General features: G+C 41.2%; 1 protein-coding gene across 2 annotated transcripts in view; it reads left to right on the top strand.

Moving 5' to 3' along the window:
• Positions 1 to 1,461: 1,461 nt before the first annotated feature.
• Positions 1,462 to 22,671, top strand: part of esyt2a (extended synaptotagmin-like protein 2a) — a 32,911-nt gene continuing 11,701 nt past the window's right edge. For both annotated transcript variants that reach the window (XM_034555009.1, XM_034555007.1), the window contains exons 1-11: positions 1,462 to 1,650; positions 3,410 to 3,789; positions 10,581 to 10,622; positions 12,651 to 12,785; positions 13,268 to 13,344; positions 13,563 to 13,635; positions 15,434 to 15,523; positions 19,249 to 19,304; positions 21,426 to 21,546; positions 21,991 to 22,167; positions 22,453 to 22,535. In XM_034555009.1, the coding sequence (XP_034410900.1) occupies positions 3,418 to 3,789; positions 10,581 to 10,622; positions 12,651 to 12,785; positions 13,268 to 13,344; positions 13,563 to 13,635; positions 15,434 to 15,523; positions 19,249 to 19,304; positions 21,426 to 21,546; positions 21,991 to 22,167; positions 22,453 to 22,535 (1,226 nt within the window). In that variant the 5' untranslated portion in view covers positions 1,462 to 1,650; positions 3,410 to 3,417. The remainder of the gene's footprint in view (positions 1,651 to 3,409; positions 3,790 to 10,580; positions 10,623 to 12,650; positions 12,786 to 13,267; positions 13,345 to 13,562; positions 13,636 to 15,433; positions 15,524 to 19,248; positions 19,305 to 21,425; positions 21,547 to 21,990; positions 22,168 to 22,452; positions 22,536 to 22,671) is intronic.

The raw sequence follows: 22,671 nt of genomic DNA, 5'->3' as shown, positions 1-22,671 counted from the left end.
ACTGACACCAATGCGAAAAATTTAAAAAAAAAGCAATAAGATGAAGGTAAATATAGTGGAATAATTCAACTATCCAGTATTATTATGATTGTAAAATGTTTTTTGTTTTTTTTGGCATTTAGGACACTATATTGTTTGTTTTAACACCTAAACCCATTAACGTCTGTTTAGTTCATCTTACACAATGGACACACACACAGCTCCATGTATATGCATATTTTAAAGTTGGGTTCTTCTGTTATTTTTTCAGGATTATTATCATTTTGTTTGAAAAAAGTCATTGTTTTGGTGCTTGCTTTTCACGTGTGCACATAATGACATTTGTTTTAAATAGATTTACTTATTTAGATTCTCTTTTGTGCAAATGTAAGATTTTAAATGCCTTCACGAGTTCACTTTAGTTCAACTGTCAGTGCTCAGTTCCCCTTTTTGCTCTCAGACGGCGATGTGGATTTATACTCACTTTGCCAACACGACCATGACATCTAGTGGGGAAATGTCCTCTGCTCTCCGAGTCTGTGTCCACACAATGCTCTCAATTCAATGTATTCCACTTCATTATGTTCTTTTTGGATATTAAACACGAAAATATCTTCTTTTAAACGTTTAGTTTTGAGCTCTAAATTACAACGAGGTCAACAGGAGATGAGGCTCCAACATAACGAGGCAAGAAATAGGATGAAAAGATCAAAGGTCAAGGACTTGTGTGTATCCATGATGGCGCTTGTGAGGAATTGGACAAAATGTGGATGATTGGAGTCGGACAGTCACCGCTCAGTATGGCCTTTTATCAAACCATATTAAAGTTGTGCTTTAGGAAAAAAAATGAACACATATAGGCTAAAATAATTGAAAATATATTTGAAATAAATATACATTTTACTATCCATGCTTAGTCTACCATTAGGCCTATTTTTAGACTCTAACTATATCAATTTATATCTATTTAAATCTGAATACTTTAGGACAACACAATTAAAAATACAATGATTCAACATATAGGACATATTGCCCCAATGTAATGTGTGAAGACCGCTTTCACCAGCCAGTAAACTAATATAATGTACAAAACAATTATTAAAAAAATTAACTGAATAAGTGGACATAGTAAAACCCTCAATGCAGTTTTTTTTAAATAGAAGATAAAATAAGATAATCCGTTATTACAGAATAATATATACAATATATAGTGTATTGGTATTAATATTATTATATTGAGTGTTTTAAGTGTTTTTAAGTGTTTTCTGGGAGCTCAGAAAAGGGGGCGTTTTCACTTCCATCTAGACCACATTGGACCAGCCAATGGATACTTTTTACAACAATTTGCTACATTGTATAACGTTATGTAGCGTTTATTTCTGTATTCTTTTCTCCGCCACAAGGTGGCGCCCAGGTCCGCGGCTGCGCTCGTGAAGCTCCCTCCCCGGCGGAGGCTGACCTCTTTTCCCAGCGATGACAGTTTCCTGCAGGCTGCTCGGTCGCGAGAGCCACTCGGCAGCGAGATGCACTGAAGGGGAGACCACGGTTATCTGAGTTCAGCCTGCTCGCCATGCCGCGGACCGCGCTGCTGGAGTGATTTCTTTTTCTTTTCTTTTCTTTTCTTTTTTTTTACAAGTTTCTTTTTTATTTTACAGGGAAGAGCGAATGCCGGTGAGTGTGTCGCGTTGTTTTTCAGGCGGCGAGCGCAGAGGGAGAAGTAGTTGTTTGGGTTTACGCAGTGCTGGCGATACGTGTCACTTTGTTGGAGAGGACGTCACGACGGATTACGTTCAAGAAAATAGGGCAATTACGCGTCGACTCGCCGAAAGGACACAATGTACGCACCTGTACTGCGTTTTAAAGTACATTTTGGATTGAGTAGGAGGTGGCCTTCTATTCGGCATTCATACAACCGAACCAAACGGCTCGTATTTCAGGAGAAACCTCTTCTTTCGTAACCGCCTCACACTTGGACGTTGTGGTTTACGGTGGCGGAAGCTTTTGCGGGGACGAAGTGGGGGTGAAGCAAGTTGGAATTCTACAGAAGATATAGGGCGTAGGTGTTTAGGACGTGTGCCGAATTGAAGAGCACTTGTGAACGCGTCGTAATATATAGTGCATTCAAATCGGTGAAGTTCGTGCCGTTGCCAGGGATACAAGTAACTCAAAGTTGACCTTTTGCCAAAGGAGTTTCGTATGACGTCCTCTGCACACAAAAGAGGGCAGATACCAACATAGCCCGCAGCCCGCTTGAATGTGCAGGGGAAGCATTTCGAAGGCTAGACGAAAGTATTTTTATGTAGCAAAACCCATTTTAGAAAAATGAAGTCATCTTTTTGGTCCAATGTGGTTCCGTGTGTGTGTGGGTGGGTGTAGTTATTTACATGTGGCCAACTTTTTTTTTTTTTGCCTACTTGTTGAAGAGGAGTTACTGTAACATTCTTTTGTGGCAACAATATTTATATGTATTCAAATTTAAAGATTTACAGTGATCACTTGGCTGTAATGTATGACAATATATTATAATAATCCACTTTTAAATGTATTTAATCTTGAAACAAAGACGGCCTGGAAGTTCTTTGGTTCACATGTGTATGTACTGTATATGTACATACACATGTCTATACATACACATGCATGTATAGACATACACATGTATATACATACATACACATATATACATACACATATATATGTGTATATACATACACATACATACACATGCATGTATATACATACATACACATATATACATATATATGTGTATGTATGAGTATATACATACACATGCATGTATAGACATACACATGTATATACATACATACACATATATATATATATATACATACACATATATACATATATGTGTATGTATGAGTATATACATACACATTCATGTATAGACACACATGTATATACATACATACACATATATACATACACATATATACATATATATGTGTATATACATACACATACATACACATGCATGTATAGACATACACATGTCTATACATACATACACATACACATACATACATTGGTCGGAACATACCACTGGTCGGAACATTTTAAAATATATATATATATTTTATTTTATATTAATATTTTATATACATATATATTTAAATATTTGTATTTTATTTTATATATATATATTAAAATGTTCCGACCAGTGTGTTGCTACTAGTCTTTGTATTCAAAGAGAGAACTAATCTAATAAACTAGTAGGACGGTATCTCAATGTGAGACTCAATAGTTGGCTTGTTGATTATTTGTCACGCTTAATGTTGTTCTGCCTCCCCACAGTAAAAACTACAGCGTGTCTGTGCCACAATTGTTTGACCCTTGACCTGTGGAGATAAACTGTGCTTTCTAAGTCGCTGTGTGTGACAAGACAACCAACATTTGCTGTGAAATGTCTTTCCAGGTGGGGAAATGACTAACAGGATGGAGGGTTCGGTGGGACCAGGTGTCATGGCCGACGGGCCCGTCTCGGCGCCCAACAGCCCCGTGAGCTCCACCATAGGCCCGCCTCCGTTCCCGGAGGGGGAGCCGCAGTCGTCCCTGACGGACGTCACCCAAATGTGGATTAAGTTTGGCAAGACCTTCGCCGTCATCCTCCCTATCTACATCATGGGATACTTCGAGTTCAGCTTCAGCTGGGTCCTGATCGGACTCGCCACGTTCTTCTACTGGAGGAAGAACTACGGCGGCAAGGACTACAGGATAAACCGCGCCATGGCGTTCCTGGAGCACGAGGAGCGAGCGGTGACGGAGAGTGTGCTCATGTCTGAGATGCCGCCGTGGGTGAGTCCTCCCCGGCGTTGTCGCCGTCTTGTCACTATCGGTTTGTGTTTGAACTCTTGTCTCGAGCTTCAATCCCCTCCCTTTTGCGTGTTCGTCCAGCCAGCGTTGAGTATGGGATGTCATCATTGACCCCTTGTCGAGTCAATCACCCCAAAGGGTCCCGCCCAAGACCCGGTAGGTTCCACGTTTGGTTTCTGTGGGTTCACCAAACGTGTCTGTGACGTTTTGAAACCTGTGACTTAACACTCAACTTCTAGACAGGATGTGGCGTTTATTTTATTGGGCAAGGGGAAACAAAATAAGCTATGTTTTTGGGCAGTGCAGCTGACAGCGAATGGAGTAAAATTAGGCAGTTAGATACTCCAAAATGGATCGATATGATGACAATCGAGCATAAAAAGATTTTAATCCACTTGTTAAAGTTACTACAAGGAACTTTTTTAATTGGTTATGAAAACTTAAAAAAATTCTGATGCCTCTATCAGACTTATTTAAGGCCATCAGCAGGAATATTTGCCAGTTTTCAGCTGAGACTCCAGCGGGGCCTCCAGCAGAGACCAGTCCACCATGGACAGAGCCAGATCCAGCAGAGACCAGTCCACCTTAGACAGACCCAGATCCAGCAGAGACCAGTCCACCTTAGACAGACCCAGATCCAGCAGAGATCAGTCCACCGTGGACAGAGCCAGATCCGGCTTCACCTGCAGCCTCAGACCTGCAGTCGGAGCCCCTGGAGGGAGGAGGAGAGCTCAGCTCCCGGCAGCAGCGTTTCCTCCTCCAGGAGCAGAGCTTCTCCTCTCTGGGAGCCGACACCGACACCTCGCTGCTGGAGACCCAGGACGTATTGCTGGACCCGCTGGAGGGAATGGGGGGCACTGGAGAACCAGAACCAGGACCGAGAGGGGCAGACTGTCGGACCCTGCTGCAGTAAAATGAAAGGTTTTCTAAATGGACTCTGGTGCTCAGAAACACTACCACTTTAGTCCACAGGGGCCGCCAGAATCAACACAAAATAAAAGTTCCTCGTACTAGCTTTAATGTGTTTTTTATGATGAGCCTAGGGGCTCCGGAGGCCGGCACCATCAAAGCCGTCAAAGCTGCTCTGATTTCCACACTCTGTGTTCGTCCTCTTTGGCGCAGTCGCCTGTTCTCGTGCACGAAGCTCCCAGTGACACGATAAGTAAAACCAGCGTGAACACACGCCTTCAACATCAGCTGCCGGTCTTCTCTCCGCCTTCTCTCTACTCTCCGGTCTCGACATGTGGCGAGCTCGTCCTGACACAAATGACTTGTTCCCAACATGTGCAAGGGGGCGGAGATTACTCCTACAGTGTCGGACGTGTGCGAGGTGATCCGGTAGCATTTGCTTGTAACGTCTGCAAAATGATTTCCTTTGGTCCCGCGTCGGCTACGGAGGGAAGACATTGGTTCAGCAATGCATCGTTCCATTTCTCATTTCTAAGCTTCGCGAAAGCCGCCAACACGTAATATCTGGAGGGATACTGATGGTCTAAGAATGTAAATAAATGTGACTCCACGGGACAGATGATGGTCTGATTAGATATCAGCACCTCGCTGCATACATCTGCATATTAATCAGGAAATAAAACATATTTTTATTGGATCTTTTTTGTATGAAGCATTTCCACACATTTGTCTCAGACCTACCTCAGTAATAAAGAGGTTCCCATTTTGCAATAATATATATATATATATATATATATATATATATATATATATATATATATATATATATACATTTTTTTTAATGTGCTGATGATGCCATAAATCTGTCAGAAGCTGAGCAGATGGCAGGATGCCAGGCGGGCTCAAACACAGCGTCCCAACAACACGTCTATTATCACACCGACCTTGAGAATCACAGCGGCGGAGGGCGTCCGTCACGTCTGTCGTGTCGTGAGTCAGCAAGCGTCTTCTTTTTATCTTTTTATGTCATCAGTCGGTATCCGTGACCGATGACGTTCGGGCTGTCAAACCAAAACGCCGCTGATTTTTCAAAGGAAAACCGAGAGAACAAGTGAAAGGATGTCAAAGGATCAACGTGTCCTACTGATAAGCAATCAGCAGTGAACTTTGACCCCCCCCCCCCCCCTCCCCCCCCGTCCGGTAGGAGACGCTCAGACGCTGTGAGTCTGTCCTTCACAGAGAAGACTTTTATCTGTTTCACCTCTGTCACACTAAGCTCCAAAACCGAGTGATTAGGAGCTCAAAGGAAGTCCCTGAGTCATCCGGAGATAATCACAGTGAGGAGCCCGGTCGTGTTAAAAAGAAGACTAGTTGCTACAATAGGGAAATGAATGGTTTAAAAAAAAAAAAAAGAAAAGCAAATAACTTGATTTGATTAATCAATGAACGTAGTAATTGTTTCAGCCCGTGAGAGGTACTAATCACTGCTTTTGACCATTGTTTGATGCGTCAACTTCCGCTCACGTCTCCGTCCTTCAAGTTTGATGAGCTAATTCCCTCCGAATGGCGTCAGTGAAACACCCAAAACAATTAAAGATATTCAATGTATGTAGATATAAAAAATCAAACAAAGAAAATGCATCTCTTGTTTGATACAACATTAAATAGTTTTCTTTTGTTTGTTTGTTTTTCTTAAGAATGCATCATTTCTATATATATTTCCTTTCCTGGCATGAAATTGGTGCCGATGGTGCAAATGAATCAACTTTACCTTTTTCTACCTCAATGTGCCAGAGTTAGCTAGAGAGCTAATTGTTGTCTGCAGTCACTGGTTATTACAATATAGTGGCCTTAGCAATAAAATACATAAACACATTACAGAAGTAGCTCTCGGTTGGTTTCAGTGAGTTTTTATTGTCCTGACAAACACGGCTTAATGTAATTTTCCCTTCAGAGGCCAGAACGCCGTAAAGAACCAACGCGCACTCGGCCTGTGTGTAAAGTCAACAAAAATAACTGCGATCGTCAGTGAAATATGGATTTTGTTGGAGAGCCGGTCGCTTGGGCTTGTTCCCTGAACAAATATGCCGAGAATGAGGCTCGGTCAGCAGCGTGGGCAGCAGCTCATCGTTAGCAGGCCGAGAATGCCGGAGGAGTTGGTACGGTTTTATCATCCAGACTATTTAAAGGGATATTAAAGGGAGTCTCCCGGGACACACGGATAACCATGACAACGTATTTACCACCAAAGAAAGGAAAACCGTGCACTTAAAATAGTTTTATTTAGTTTGTTGACTTGTACATAATGCTAAAATAGTTTCTGTGTGAGCTAAAATAACAGTTTGCGGTGGCAATTTAAGATTATTTTCATTGTCAATTAATATGTTGATTATTTTCTTGGTTAATCGTTTGGTCTGTAAAAAGTCAGAAAATAGTTGTTGTTTTTTTTACCCCAAAGCCCCAAATAACATCCTCAAATGTCTTGTTTTGTCCACAATTCAAAGATATTCAGTTTATTCTCACAAAAGAGTTAAAAAAGGGAAATATTATCATTTAAGCGGCTGCATTCAGATAATTTATTACATTAGTGTAGTGGAGTATAGTATTTTCTCATAGATTTCTGCCATTTATCTTTCTATCTTTCCATATTTGGTCAACATGACCATCTGAAGCACGTGTTCTTGTGGAAGAAGCACCGTTTCAGTCTCGCCGTCTGTAACTCCTTCCACGATTACACGATTTTTCCCGTAATCCTTTGATCCATTTGAGCCGGAAAATCATAAAGTTTGCGACGAACAGAGCGAAAGATAAGCGGAGCCGGAAAAAAAGTGATGTCTTCGAGTTACTGTACTATAAAATATACTATCTTACAGTCTAAAACAACCAGAGCCCAAAGTCTGTTTAGTAATTGATGTTAACAGTGAGGCCTTAGTGTAATTATGTATTATTAAGACCGTTTAGTTCATCCACAAATGTATTAATTGGAGAATTGCATTAGTATTCATCTCTTTTTTTATTTAAATAGCGTTTTCTGAGCCTCCGACATCAGAATCAGTTCCAATTGGTGACGAAGCAATTAAACATGCAACTGAAAGCTCAGAAAAAAGCTAGGAAGTGGACCTTTTTGAGTGAGTTTTGTCACTATTATCGTCACGATTCTGAGCTCTGCACATCTTTCACTGAACCTCTCACAAGTCTGGATTATTTTGTTGCCTCTGCAGGATTCTAGTGTTTGAGTCAGAGGGCGGCACGGGGCAGTTGTGGGTGGGTGTTGGTTGGTGTAACCATGGATACAATAAAGCAGGGTGGTGCTGAAAACCCTTCAGTGAAACTCAGCTAAACCTCTTTTTTCCCTCTACGGTAAAATGTTAAAACAACCCTCTCTGAAGGAGACCGACTCTGTCATCAGGCCTTTTAAGGACAGACATGGAAAGCTAATATCTCACATTGGATTTGAGAAGAAAAAAATATAATGATGAAAGTGCACGGGGTGTAATTATTAGTTTTTTTAATTGCTTATGGTCCCACTCTGAACAGAGAAGTACATCTTTGAATGAGCTACAAAGCAAACTCAATTTGGAAACGCCCCCAAACATTGCTCATCTCCACTCGTCACTCCACTCCTTTCTATTAGACAGCTTTGGAGGTGCACCGAACAGCAACTTGCCGATGAGTCAGCAAGAAGTCGAATTTACACCCACGTCCTGCAGGAAAATCTTTCTTTTAGCGCTAGAAGATCTCTCACTTTGGGAGATTGTGCTGGTAAATACGAAATACATTTTAAAAAGCTAGTTTTTATATTTTATATAAGTTGCTCTGAAGGTTTTAATTTATAGTTGGTCAGGTCAACGCTAAATATTCAGTTTCCATTTAAATGTATTCAAAACACTTCGACCCGTGAAGGGAAATGCAGCTTTGTCACAGGGTTCACAGTGAAATCACACAACAAAAACACAACGATAGCGTAAAAGCAGAGCGAGCTGCGATGACTTGCCAACACTTAGACACATTTTTGTGTGTATCATGTATAATTTATTGCTTTATTACGTAGCCCTGCTGAGTTTAAATAATCGATAGCATGAGTGTTGTTTTGATACCATTTTATAGGCAATGCTTGTGCATGATTGACGTGCACAACATGCCTCAACATTCAGGCTACCGTCTCCTCACAGAAGTAAACTCCAGCTGTACTCAACAGAAATATTCACTCTCTCCACACCCTCCTCTCACACACACACACACACACACACACACATACATTGTAGTGGGGGGTGTGGCTGGAAAGGGAGGTTTACAAACAGCTGTGTGACATATTTGGACTGTTTTTCCCACCCACTGGACCGGCTTTGACTCAGAGAAACACACACAAACACACACACACACACACGCGCGCACACACACACAACCAAAAGGGAAGCTCTGATCCTCAACTGTGGGAAGTTGAGGATCAGAGGGTGTCAGTTTTCTGCCACCCTTCGCTAAGCCCCTCCCCCTCCTTGGTTACTGTCTATATGGCGTCTTCAACAATATCAGTGAAAGATACGCCAAAGGAGATAACTGGAGCAGATTTCTGGAATATTTGGGAGAGAAGAAAATACTACAAGACGCAATTTGAGAGCTAAAGTTACATTGACGATATATTTTATCATTGGAGTATTAATAAGAGGCCATTAAAATCTCGGGGAAAGTTCAATGCAAATGTCGACACACCTCGTCTTGACTGCTGAACTGGAGGAGAAACATATCCAGGAACAACAACGTCAATGTAGTTGTTTTTATTGTTGTTGTAAGTTAACGTTAGTTATGATCAATTAAAACCAAATTATCTAGATTTTTCCTTTTTTAGTTTTAGGTGGCCAGGATATTGCTTTCACATCGTATGCTGGATACATTGGATATCATAAATGAATGATAATTAATATTCTAGAAATGCTAGAAAAACTTTGCGCAACAGAGGGACAACATTTATTTTTTTTTAACAGTATTTTAAAAGTGGTAACAAGTGGTAAAAAAAGATTGTGCATGGTTTTTGCGGGCAACATATTTCTAGCGACACATCTCAATGTGATCGAGGCCTAAGTCAATATGTTGTTGTTGTTTTTTATAAGCTAACATACCGTTAAAGTTGTATTATCTCATTTAAAACCAAAACTCTTGATCCAAACACTTGATATCATAAATTAATGATAATTCATGTTTTTTGTTTGCTAGCTAACGGTATTAGCGTTGTGCCTCAACGCAAACAGAGACGTTTGTGATTGGACAGCCCCGAGATCGAGGGAGGGGCTTAGCGGAGGGGTCCATTAAGATGATAGGTGTCGAATGTGTGCCTTTAAATTAGTGAGGACTGAATTAATTTCAACCCGCTGAGAAGATCATCCGGGTCTAGAAGCCCCATCTTTGCAGTGAGCCAACTGTTTTCTGTTTCCTCCTGAGCGAACGGGGCTAATCGCTTTCACACATCTGGAAAGAATGGAAGGAAGGACTGACCTTTAAAAACCTTTGTCCTTCTTCAGCTGAGCCATTGTTCTAAAAAGAAAGATATGTTCCCATTTTATTTTGAGGAAATTAATCCGTGTCCTTGCTTTGTCATAAAGGCGATAGAGCGTTGGGCCTCGTGGAATAAGATATGAAAGAACATACATTATTATTATTATTATTATTATTATTTTATGTCCCGATGATGAAAGTTTATGAGTATCTGCGTCAGAGTGTTTCTGCCGCATCCTCCCAGCGCGTGAGTTACGTCACCAGTCTGTGTATATATATATATATATAGCACTGAGACTAAGGTCCTGATTTTTCTTTTATTAAATATAATTATACCATGAATCTAACTCGTGCCTTTCTATCTCTTATTACAGGTCAATTATCCAGATGTGGAAAGAGTGGAGTGGCTGAACAAGGTACACACACACACACTCTCTCTCACACACACACACACACACACACACACACACACACATACGCACACACACACACTCACACTCACTCTCACTACCTCTCTCTACTCTCGCCCACTGGTGTGCACTACATCAGACGCCGTTAGCCCGTTAGCTACCGGAGGCACTCGGGTATATAAATAGGATCTGAATCCGGAGCTCTGCTAGACCCCGACCCAGTGCTGCTCCACCCCTCCCTGGAGAGAGAGATGGAGAGGAAAGAGAAGTAGAGGAGCATCACTTTCTGTAAATGTTCAGGTGGACTTCCAGGAAGCAGTTAATGGATGCCGATGGACAGGAAAAGAGCTTTTTTTAATATCCAGACAAAAGCAACTCATTGACGATAAACTGCTGATATCAGCGACTTCTTCAAGCAGGACGTGTAGGAACATTATGTCGAGCTCAAGGTTGCGGTCGACTGTACCTCCTGATTATAATTAGTGTTTAAAAAGTGTCATTTAATTAAAGCTTAAAGCCAATGTCCTGCTCTATCTGTACACAATGTACAACAGCACGAAGCTAGATGAAATACAACCGATGTGAAGCAGTCGGCCTAAAGGAAGAAAACAAAAAGGGAAATACTGAACTAAGACACAGAATGATTTAGCAAAATACCGAAAGACTTTTTAAGATTTAAGATAAGAAACACACAAAAATGAACAGAAGAGTTCGCCAAAAGGCAGCATGAATAAATTCGCATAAAAGCACAAAAAACTGACAAAAAGAAGAAAATAAATAATAAAAAAAGAGAAGTTTCACATAAAAGAACAGACTTAAAACAAATGCAAATCACAATAAACTGTTAACTGTCAATAAGACGTGTGCATTAAGTGCCCTTCAATAGTTCTTAATCCTGTTTTTACAATCTTTAATGCTTATAATATTGAGTTTACAGTGTGTCTTAAAATAATAAGTAAAGTAATATCCTGACAGACGAATTGTGTTAACAATATATTGGCCAATAGTTTTCCTAAAAGGTCCCCAGAACCACAACAATGCTCAACTTTGCTCATGTCAAGGAGTCTGTCAGTCACTTTCCATTCAGTTCTCCATCTCCCAAACAGCTGAGAGGCCACGCCCCCCAAAATAAATGTCAGGTGACGACGAGCTCACAACATTCCTGTCTGTTCGTCTCCGTCTCGTCTCTTCAAATTTCATGACGCTCCATGATAAAGATATGTGGCTGCAGTTTGGAGTGTTTTTGGCTTACGAGCACTCGTAATGTTCCTCTGTTTCTCATTTGAAACGCATACGTTTATTGCAGCATAAATCTCCAGTGTCCAAAAAAAAAGAAACCAGATTATCGTCTGTCTCTTCCCACAAATAAAAAGAGAACATGGGAACTCCTTGTCGAGATGGAGTTTATTAAAAGTCCACCAAGCCGGCCAGTTGCTGGTGTGTATCAAAAACTCATTTAACAAACGATTATTGCGTAATAATCTGTGGTGAAACCGTGGGAACGAACGTTTTTACGCACAAATCTGAGATTCCTCAATATATTTCTTACCTGAATTTGTTGTTTATTAAATTAAGGGAACTGTCGCAGAACAAATCAAATCAATGTAAACGCACAACTTGTAAACTAAATGTATAAACATTTTTAAAAACGCTTAAATACACAACAATATTTCCAATAGCAAATTTACTGACGGTAAAATGTATCACGTAACTATAAAACTCACGTCCTTTTCATCCTCCTTCAATTATTGTCATAATTGAGGTGTAGTAATAACCCAATATTCAATGGGTTATTATATTTTCTTTTTGTCATGGTCACCGCCGCCACTCATGTGTCAGTTTCTTCATCGGTGCAATTATTTAGCTGCAAACGCGCTTCCTCGTGTCGAGAAAAAGGGGGCGTGGCACTACGCTGACAAATTCTACGCACATATTCGACGCGACCGAGGCCCAATTGACACCTGATCTGTTTTGTCTGATTCTCTCTCTCTCTCTCTCTCTCTCTCTCTCTCTCTGTCTCTCTCTCTCTCTCAGACGGTGAAGCAGATGTGGCCGTTCATCTGCCAGTTTGTGGACAAGCTGTTCAGAGAGACCATCGAGCCGGCGGTGAAGGGCGCCAACCCTTATCTGAGCTCCTTCTGCTTCTCTAAGATCGACATGGGCGACAAGGTGACGAGATGTCACATGTAAAATCACTTTTCAGCTGTATTTAGCTTGTAATTTTTTTGATTTACTATATTTCTGTCATTCTCAGAATCCTTATTATTATTTATCTTGAATGTTTTTTTCCCTGTAGATCCCCGAGATCTCAATACCAATGTAACTTTCTGTTGAGAGGAAGTGCATATCATTAATTTTTAAAGTAGCTTTAACTGAAACTAAGTTATTCAAATGTAACGGCAGCTGAAGGAAAAAAAGAGAGATTATCACATCAAACTATGTGCTAATAGTTGCGCTCGTGCTATTAAATCTGCTATTAAAAAGCAAATAAAGGAATATGCAATACTGCTGCCGCTCATAGCTTCTGTCAACGTGTCGGCGTCGAGACATTTCCTTCTATTTCAGAACAGAATCCGTCTCTTGGGTTCAGAGCATCACGTGAAACGGCAGATGTGGTTTTACTAGAGATTTTCCGTCTTGTGTCCCCACAGCCGCTGAGAGTGAACGGGGTGAAAGTGTACACGGAGAACGTGGACAAGCGGCAGATCATCATGGACCTGCAGATCAGGTACTCGGTCGACCGCTCCACCGACGAGAGCTTGTAGTTCCTGGAGGGATTTTATTTGTCTTATTGTCAACGGTCCCGCATGAAAAGACCAAAACAGGTTTCAAATGCACTTTTTCCTTCTGTTTGAGGAGAAGACATGTTTTTAAACCTGTTTTTAGGACTTTTATAAGCCTATTTATTTCATTCGTCATCTTATTGCGTTTTTTTTTCTCTTCCAGTTTCGTCGGGAACACCGAGATCGACGTGGACATCAAGAAATATTACTGCAGAGCTGGAATCAAGAGTATACAGGTGAAGATTATCACGTCTGGGTCCGGCCGGGTCTCCAGATGTGCGTCCTGTTGCAGCTGTTTGGGTTAAAGCTGAAACTAATAAGTCCAGTAATCAGACTTTAATAATCAGAAAACATTAATTGGTCAACAACTGTGACGAGTCATCATTTTAGATTATAGCCGAAATTACAATCGCATGCTATTATTATTATTATTATTATTATTATTATTATTAGATTAGATTAGCGATAATTAAAAAAATTAATAGTTGCAGCCGCAGTTTGATTTCTTCCCAAACTGCACCCTTCCATCTTTTTAAAGGTGCATAACTCGTCTTATTCTTTCACTTTTGATATAATATAACTGAAAAAGATTTTTAAAAAATGAAGCTATAAAGATAATGCAACATTATAGTGTTGCAGCTAATGATTATGTTCATTATTGCTAATCTGTAAAATATTAATATATACATGTATATTATAGAATTCATTCAGTAAATGTTTTGTTTTAAGGTTTAAAAAAAAAAGAAAAATCACAAATTCAACAGTCCAAAACTCAAAGATATTATATCCACAATGATATAAAAAAGAAAAGCAATAAATACCTCACATGCTGGAACCAGTGAAATCTCCCCTGATAAGATATTTGACTTAATCGTTTATCAAAATTATTTTTCTGAAAGTGTTCCAGCTGCAAACAATACTAAAAGTAAACAACATTTTTAAAAACAAACCTATTAATATGTCTTTAATGTGGCCGTCGAGAATAAAATAAAGAGACTTTCAGACCGATGTTATCTTTGCTTCGACCAGCGCATTAACCCCTTCGACCTCCACAGAGCCGCTTTTACATAATGTGTTGACACTGGACCGATAAAGGAGACGTTATCCACGCGTCTGTTGGCTCGGCATCGGCCCATATTTGTTGTTCAGGGGAAGGGAGAGAAAGTGGGGAGGCGTCTGCGTGAGTCAATATTTGCCTTTTCATAGGCTGCTGGAGGAATAAGACTCGAGAGCTTATCGTGAATGATGAGTCACGTTCTCTTTTCCGAGAGACCGAGAGAGAGATTCTTCTTCTGTAGTCTGCCGCACACGGTTTTAGAAAGCATCCTCCTTTTCTTTCTTTTTTTTAACATTTTTATCTCCCGACTAGAGGGCGGGTGGGGATAAACAAAATGCTATCTATTTTTAATCTTTCCGCCGCACCCCTTTTTTTTTTTTGGTTTGATGAGCAAAATGTTGGTATTTGATTACTCCGAGGGAAACATGACCAAATTTGGCGGTGCAGACGTGCAGTCTGCATTTCTGAGCTTTGAGTCACCGAGAAAGAAAAGAGGGAAAAAAAAAAGCATTCACTTTATTAGAGCTATCCCTCGTGTAATTTCAGTTTAACATTAAAAAAAGAAAGCTTTGCGTCAGTCGATGAGAGTCCCAGGTCTTCTCTCCTCGTGACTCTCAGTGCCACCGAGGTTTTATAATGTCGACCTTTCAGTCTGTAATCGGTGCGGAAAACCACGTGTCAAATGACTTGTTGAGCCTTGTTTTATTCATTAAAAAGTACGTTTTGGTTGCATCTAGTCGTTTGTGGCAGGTTGCAACCAACTAGATGCCCCTCGGCTCAGCCCCTCCCCCTTTTGGAGAGCTACGGTGGCCTACAGGCCGGTTGTGCATATTATATTCAATATCTGCCAATAAACCCTCCTAAATGTTACACACTGTCCATTTTAAAAGGCCAGTGTGTCCCCTATGATCAATGAACAATAATCATAAATAGGTTTGGTACCGACTGACTCGTGGTGACTTGTTTCCTCTGTCCAGCTTCACGGGACGGTGCGAGTGGTGATGGAGCCTCTGCTGGGGGACATGCCTCTGATCGGAGCCCTGTCCGTCTTTTTCCTCAAGAAACCGGTGAGTACCCTTTTGACCTTTTGACCCGCGGGTCCTCTGACTGTGACTTCCTCATCAGTATCTCCTCTGCACTGATATCTCAAGTTTTACAACTCCCGAATATTTCCATAAAATTTAACATTTAAAAAAATAAATAAAAAGATTTACTGGTTATGAAAATAATGATAGTCGCAGCTGCAGGATAATCCAGGGCCGTGTTTGACATTTTAAATTTAAAACCTAAAAATGCACTAAAATAATAATTCTGCAGATTCCTTGTTCTAATAATGTTGTCGATGAAGTCTGACGAGAACTTCCCCAACATTGACATCGCACCTCTTATGTTTATCTGATTCTGAGTCTGCTGGTTCTGTCCAGTTCTACCAGAACCAGCTGCCGGCCCCAGTCCTCCTTTATCAGCACATTCCTCCTCTCTGACTGCTGGTTTCCTTCCTTCGGCCTCTTCCAGATTCAGGCTGTGATACCCACAAAAAAAAATGGCCACTCAAAAAAAAATTTAAAAAAGGGATTCGCTGTCAAAAGCCTCGAACAGAGATGCGTAATGAGTTGAATCTCAGGCTGAGATACACCAGCAGTATAATAATAATCAAATAAAGATAGTAAATATTGAGGTTTTCATGTAGTTGTTCAATGTTAATCTGTTATTTAATTGATTTCGGGCTTTTCTGTTATCGAAACAATGATTTTCTTGCAGCGGGTTTAATATATAATTTAAATAATTTTATTGTTTGGCCACCCTCAGACGTGAAGCATCAGCTATGTCATCAGATCCTTTAAATTTACACTGAGACTGTTTTTATTTCTCCTAGGAAAGTTGACATCGTCATCCTCATTATTGTTATTATTATTATGTGCCGTTTATGTTTTTTGTGACAGTCGTTATTTTCTGAGCTACGAGTCGTTCTGTGACATTCACCCACTGCCATTCTCTTCCTGTGCCGGGGCTGCACGGCATTGTGGTCCACCGCGGCCTACGTCTCGAGCGCTAAATAGGCCACAGAAAGACACGCAAAGCACACACACACACACACACACACACACGCGCTGACGTGAATGTATACTGAACATTTAATGTAGACGGACGCACAGATAACATGGTTCAGATAACGGTTCATAACCGAGTGTGTGTGTCACAGATTCAATGTGAAGACACCATGTTGAGTTCTTCATCGTTGGTCGTGGAGGGGATCCATCGTTTTAGGAGCTTGACCCGTATTTAGGGTTAAAAGTCACGATATCTCAGCCTGAGTTTTGACAGTTGTCTCGGCTCATTGGGGGTGTTTCCTCTAGACGAAGGAAACTTGACAGACCCACAAACCGCCTGGTTTTTTGTCCTTTTCGTGTGTGTGTGTCTGTGTGTGCATATATATGCAGAGATATTTCAGCAGTTTCATGCGTCACTTTTCCTCATTGCTCCTCATCTTCTTCAGCCGTGAAAAGGAGTTTCCAGCACTTGACATTTTAATCCTCTTTTATAATCTTTTTTTTTTAAGTCTGCGGTCACTCCTAATCCTAAACCTACCGACACACACACACACACACACACACACACACCTCCTCTCTCTGGCTTATTCATACACAGAAAACTCCTCCTTACAAAGTCTGTGGTATACGTTTTCCCTTCATTCCACCTTAAATCCACCTTAACAGTCTCCGTAATAAACACCTGTTCTCTCCTTCCATTTAGCCCTCAATCATCCATCCTTCCAGCTATCCTTCCATCTACATTGATACATTCCAGTACTAACACCACTCCCTCTCCTTGTACTACAGCCATTGCTTCCTGCATTGTTGCTGCTATTAGCACCACTGGTAACTGGGAATGCGGCAGCGGTGACACTCGGTAGACGATCGGGGTGTGTCCGGTATGCGTTCTGTGAGTTATGGTTTATTACTGACAGAATGCTAAACATGTTAAACATGTTAAACATCCTCCTCGCAGTCCGTCTCCTCAGCTGAACCCACTTTGGTTCATTTGAAGTGTACGAGCCTCGTAACTGGGTTAGAAAACCAGGTTGCGCTCCTCCTCTCTAAATAGGACAATCCTGTATCTGGTTGTAGGGAACGTGCTACTGCCGGAAGTGTCTGGTTTCATCATCATTATCATCATCATCATCATCATCATCATCACCTCCTCCTGTGAGGGTCATCATTACATGCACTGAAAGGCTCGGCCTCGGTCTGAAAGGTCAATGTCAGCAGTTCATCAGGAGTCTGGCCTTTTTTAATGACCGCGTCACAATCTAATGTGTGTAGTCATGTGCACGAGCATCTCACATAGACACAAACACACACACACACACACACACACAATCGGGTGAAATAAAAGCAACGTTCAAAATGGAGAACTAACAGATAAGCCTCTCTAATTAGTTCAAAAGCAAACGGATGCATCCTCAGATTTGTGGTTGGAGCCATTTATTTTATTTGCAAACATCTTTAACTTTATCCCCAATCTATAATAAAGATACCAAATGTGTGGTTTCTGCACGTTACCTCTCGCATCGTTCATGGCGTTCAACTTTTCTCGCTCCGAACACAACAACAACAACAACAACAACCGTTTATTTACTGAATAGGGTTTCAACTCTTTATTCAACCTCCGTCACTGGAGTGCTTGTGCATTTGGGAAGTGGGACATTTGGACAGATTAATATACATTTAATGTACATTTCAAGTAAGGAGACATTTCAAAGGACTGATTGTGTTTTATTTCCCACACATCAAATGCTCTGCTTATTTCATACCTTACATATCTTGGTAAGAAAATCTGAAGTTACCATGAGGAGCGTTGACGTTGTGCTGATTCTTTGTCTTTCTTCTGAAATTATTCACTTACTGGATCCGTCCCCGCTCCATAAATGTAAAGCAATTTTAGGGAAATCTTTTTCACTGCAGGCATTGCTCTTGTTTTCTGCTTTTTTTTTTCTTTGCGTGATGTTTGATGATGAGAAACCTTTCTACACTCGCCTGAGGCATCCAGCAGCTGTTCATGTGCTAATGTAATGTCATTTCCACGTACTTCCTGTTAACCCAATCTGCTCTATTGATCGCCGGGTCGACTGAAGTCGGGCTCCTCAGCTCTGCTGTAGAAGTGTGTGTGTGTGTGTGTGTGTGTGTGTGTGTGTGTGTGTGTGTGTTTCATACCAACACTTTTATTTTGTCACGTTTATTATATGAAGGGATTTCATCCTCCTCAAATCATGTTGAGTGTTTGACTGATTTTCGAGCTTCTCGAAATCAGATTAACTGCCAATAAACGAGTTACTTTATTCATATTTTTGACTCTTTTAATGCCAGAAACAAAATTTTCCGTACAGTCCATTAAAACGAGTTTCCCTCATCGTAAAAGCTGAGCTGCTGTCGGTGGGGGAATCTACATCATTTAATAGGAAGAACACGTTCAGTTTCCTCCCCACGAACCCTCAGACGAGTAAATGTTATCGATGTGACTCCTGACAAATATGAAACAAATTCCAAATAGTTTGAGAGTCAATCTGTCCCACATTTGTATGAGAAAACATTCACTTTTTGCATGAAATGTGTGGGTTTAGTGCGACTGATTGTCACGTGACCCAAAGCCATGTTTGCTCTCCGTCACCAGGACCAATGAACCGCCGAGTGCGTCGTTTTATCACCTGTAAACAGCTCTCGTCTTTTTTTTAAATTAAAAAACATATTTATCTCCCTCTCTCTCTCTCTCTCTCTCTCTCTCTGTCTTTCAGTTGCTGGACATCAATTGGACGGGACTCACAAACATGCTGGACATTCCTGGTATCAAGTGAGTGACTGTGGGGTGAAATGAATGTGTGTGTCATGGAGACATGATGTCAGCGTGGAACAGGTCCTCCTCCTCCTCCTCCTCCTCCCTGTTCGGTGTAATGACAGAATGACGTTCCCGGTGGACGAGGGGCCCATCAGGCTCTTCTGCTGAAACCGTCCCTTTTTAACCACCGGATCACACAACGGATTATGACCTTTGTTTCGTCCCCGCGGCTGAGTGTCGTTATTTATAGTAACGCTAATATGAAAAGAGAGCCGCTGCAGACGGACATCTGGAAGGAAACGTGAGAAAGAAACATTTCCAGACGGAACTTCTGTGAGTTCTGCATCAACAGCAGACAACACGCTCTGTCTTTGTAGTGTACGCGTCAAAATGCAATGCATGGTGGGATTTATTTTTAGCTAAATCACTCTGCATCCCCTGGACGATGCTTTGATGGTTCCATTGAGTTTACTTTTTTTGGAAATCCAGATTGACATGTATGATGTCTTGATGATTTATGTGATAAACTAGCACCGGCAACTATTTATCTGTTTTATGTTGTCACGGCGCGCTAACGTTCGCTAATCGGCGCTTTCTAACAAAATACAGCTGCAGCGCAACATTTGTAGCTATTTGGATGATGTAAGATGTTACGATTCATCCTGAGGGGAGCACGAACGTGTGCGGCAAACGTCACGTCGCCTGGTCCAATAGCTCTTGAGGCTAACCCTAGCCCCGCCCCTAGCTCTTGAGGCTAACCCTAGCCCCGCCCCCCTCCCCACCAAAAGTCATGAGGATTCATCATCTGGAGACCACGAATGTCTTGACATAATGTGAATCCATCCAATATTTCAGTCTAAAAACAAGCGCTGGTTAAACCTGAAGCTGCATCGTGTATCTTTAGAATCTGACTTTTGATCGTTTTTTTTTTTTTAAATGATTTATTTTTTTAATCCAAAAAGATTATCTGCGCAACAGTACAATAAAGTGTAAATAGAGTGCTTTGTCCCCACTCCGCTCACTCCACATCGTCCTGTTGCTGTTTCCTTTTCTGCTTCACTCTTTGTTTTTGTTAGCAGAGGAAAAACTCTGCGGTTTCCAAAAGACTCTCCGCCCTGTGAAATGTAGCTTTCCTTGTTCGACGGGTTTGTGTGAAAACATCAGAGAGTGTGTGCGTGTGCGTGTGCGTGTGCGTGTGCGTGTGCGTGTGCGTGTGCGTGTACGTGTACGTGTGCGTGTGCGTGTGCATGTGTGTGTCTCTCGCCCCACCCTCCTCACTCTCATCCTGTGTGATTATTTGCATTTTCCCCTGAAGGAGCAGGAAAACACGAGGTCATCATCCCTTGTTGTGTGTCAGCAGACATGGGATCAGCTTAACCCAACCTCGCATTGGTGTGATGTTCTCTTCTGAAACTGACCCCGGATCAGCTCTTTCAGAGGGGGGGATTTATTTCTGCAGTGAAGTTGTGTTTGAATGCAGCTCGCTGCTGCCCTCTAGAGGACGTGGGAGGGGGCAACAGAGGAGTGGTGTTCGTAATGTACACACTGTATGAACAAGGGAACTACATTTAATATGTAGTTAACATTTAAATTCATATTAGCTAAAAATATGCTGTTTATAATTTAGTTTAGTGTCTTTAATTGTTCAGACAACAACAGAACAATTAAAGACACTAAACTAAATTATAAACGGCTTATTTTTTAGCTAATATGAATTTAAAAGAAATTATAATAAAAGAAAAGTTTAAAAAATATAATTTCAACAGCTATTATCCTGTACGGTAAAGAAAATATTGTTTTTAGTTTTGAGAGCTTTGTTTTGTTGGTGTAATAATTATTTGGGCTATTTTCACAGATAAAAGATAGGACCTTCAATTTAAAGTTGAAAAAAAGTAGCAACTTCAACAGTTTTTAAGCAATTAACGGGAAGAATTACGAGGAGATTAAAATGCTTTTTCCAATTTTCATAACTTTCTGTTTTTCTTCATTATTATTATTTTCTTAATGCTTTCTCCTTCCTCTCCTCCTCCTCTTCCTCCGCCCCTCCTCTTCCTCTCCGCCCCTCCTCCTCCTTCCTCTCCTCCTCCTCTTCCTCTCCGCCCCTCCTCCTCCTCTTCCTCCGTCCGTCCTTCTCAGTGGTTTGTTTGACAGCATCGTGCAGGACATCATCTCCAGCCAGATGGTCCTGCCCAACCGCATCACCATCCCTCTGGTCCAAGAGAGCCAGCTGGCCCAGCTCCGCTTCCCCATGCCCAAGGTGACACACACACACACACACACACACACACACACACACAGACACAGACACACTTTAGTTACTTCTAGTTTTTTAATGATCGATAAGCAAATTTATAAAATCGTAGAATTGGCGGGAAGAATTATTTGATTATAATTTAGTTTTTCTGGTTTTCAGCTTCTCCAAAACGTTTCTGTTTTAAATCATTTATTTATTCTTGTTTAATCTAATACGCGACTGATGCTGAAATAATCACCTGTTGCATCTCTTGATAAAAAAAGAATAAAAAAAAGTCAGTTTCTCCTCCACATTAATTAGAACTAAAATGTCCCCTGAAGCTGAACTTGTCGGCTTTAAAGGTCCAACATATTTGTTTTTATTCACAGTAAATTAGAGCTTTAAAGACGTGCTTGATGACCTTTATTAGAAAGACTTGAACTCTTTGTGTCTGGTCCGTGACCTCAGGGCGTCCTGAGGATCCACTTCATCGAGGCCCAGGACCTGCTGGGCAAAGACAAGTTCCTCGGAGGGCTGATCAAGGGCAAGTCGGACCCCTACGGGATCATCAGGATCGGGACCCAGAATTTCCAAAGCAAAGTCATCCACGAGACCGTCCACCCGAAATGGAACGAGGTGTACGAGGTGAGGGTCTGACGGAGAAAGTGTGTGTGTGTGTGTGTGTGTGTGTGTGTGTGTGTGTGTGTGTGTGTGTGTGTGTATGTGTGTGTGTGTGTGTGTGTGTGTGTGTGTGTGTGTGTGTGTGTGTGTGTGTGTGTGTGTGTGTGTGTGTGTGTGTGTGTGTGTGTGTGTGTGTGTGTGTGTGTGTGTGTGTGTGTGTGTGTGTGTGTGTGTGTGTGTGTGTGTGTGTGTGTGTGTGTGTGTGTGTGTGACGCTCGCATGAATTTGTTTATTTCTATATGTTTTCAGGCCTTAATCTACAATAACACGGCTCCCAATCTGGAGATTGAGCTGTTCGATGAAGACACCGATAAAGACGACTTCCTGGGAAGGTACAGCTTCTGTTTGAACGTCGAACCGACAACTTATTGCCAGAATCTCTCAGACAAACAATACATTAATACTAATAGTAAATTTATATTAAACAACTACTTTTTTGTCGTTGTCCCCACAGTAATTCGCCAGTTC

This window comes from Cyclopterus lumpus, chromosome 17 (assembly GCF_009769545.1).
Source record: "Cyclopterus lumpus isolate fCycLum1 chromosome 17, fCycLum1.pri, whole genome shotgun sequence".
Classification (NCBI taxonomy): Eukaryota; Metazoa; Chordata; class Actinopteri; order Perciformes; family Cyclopteridae; genus Cyclopterus; species Cyclopterus lumpus.
This window is presented reverse-complemented; position numbering and strand designations above follow the sequence as displayed.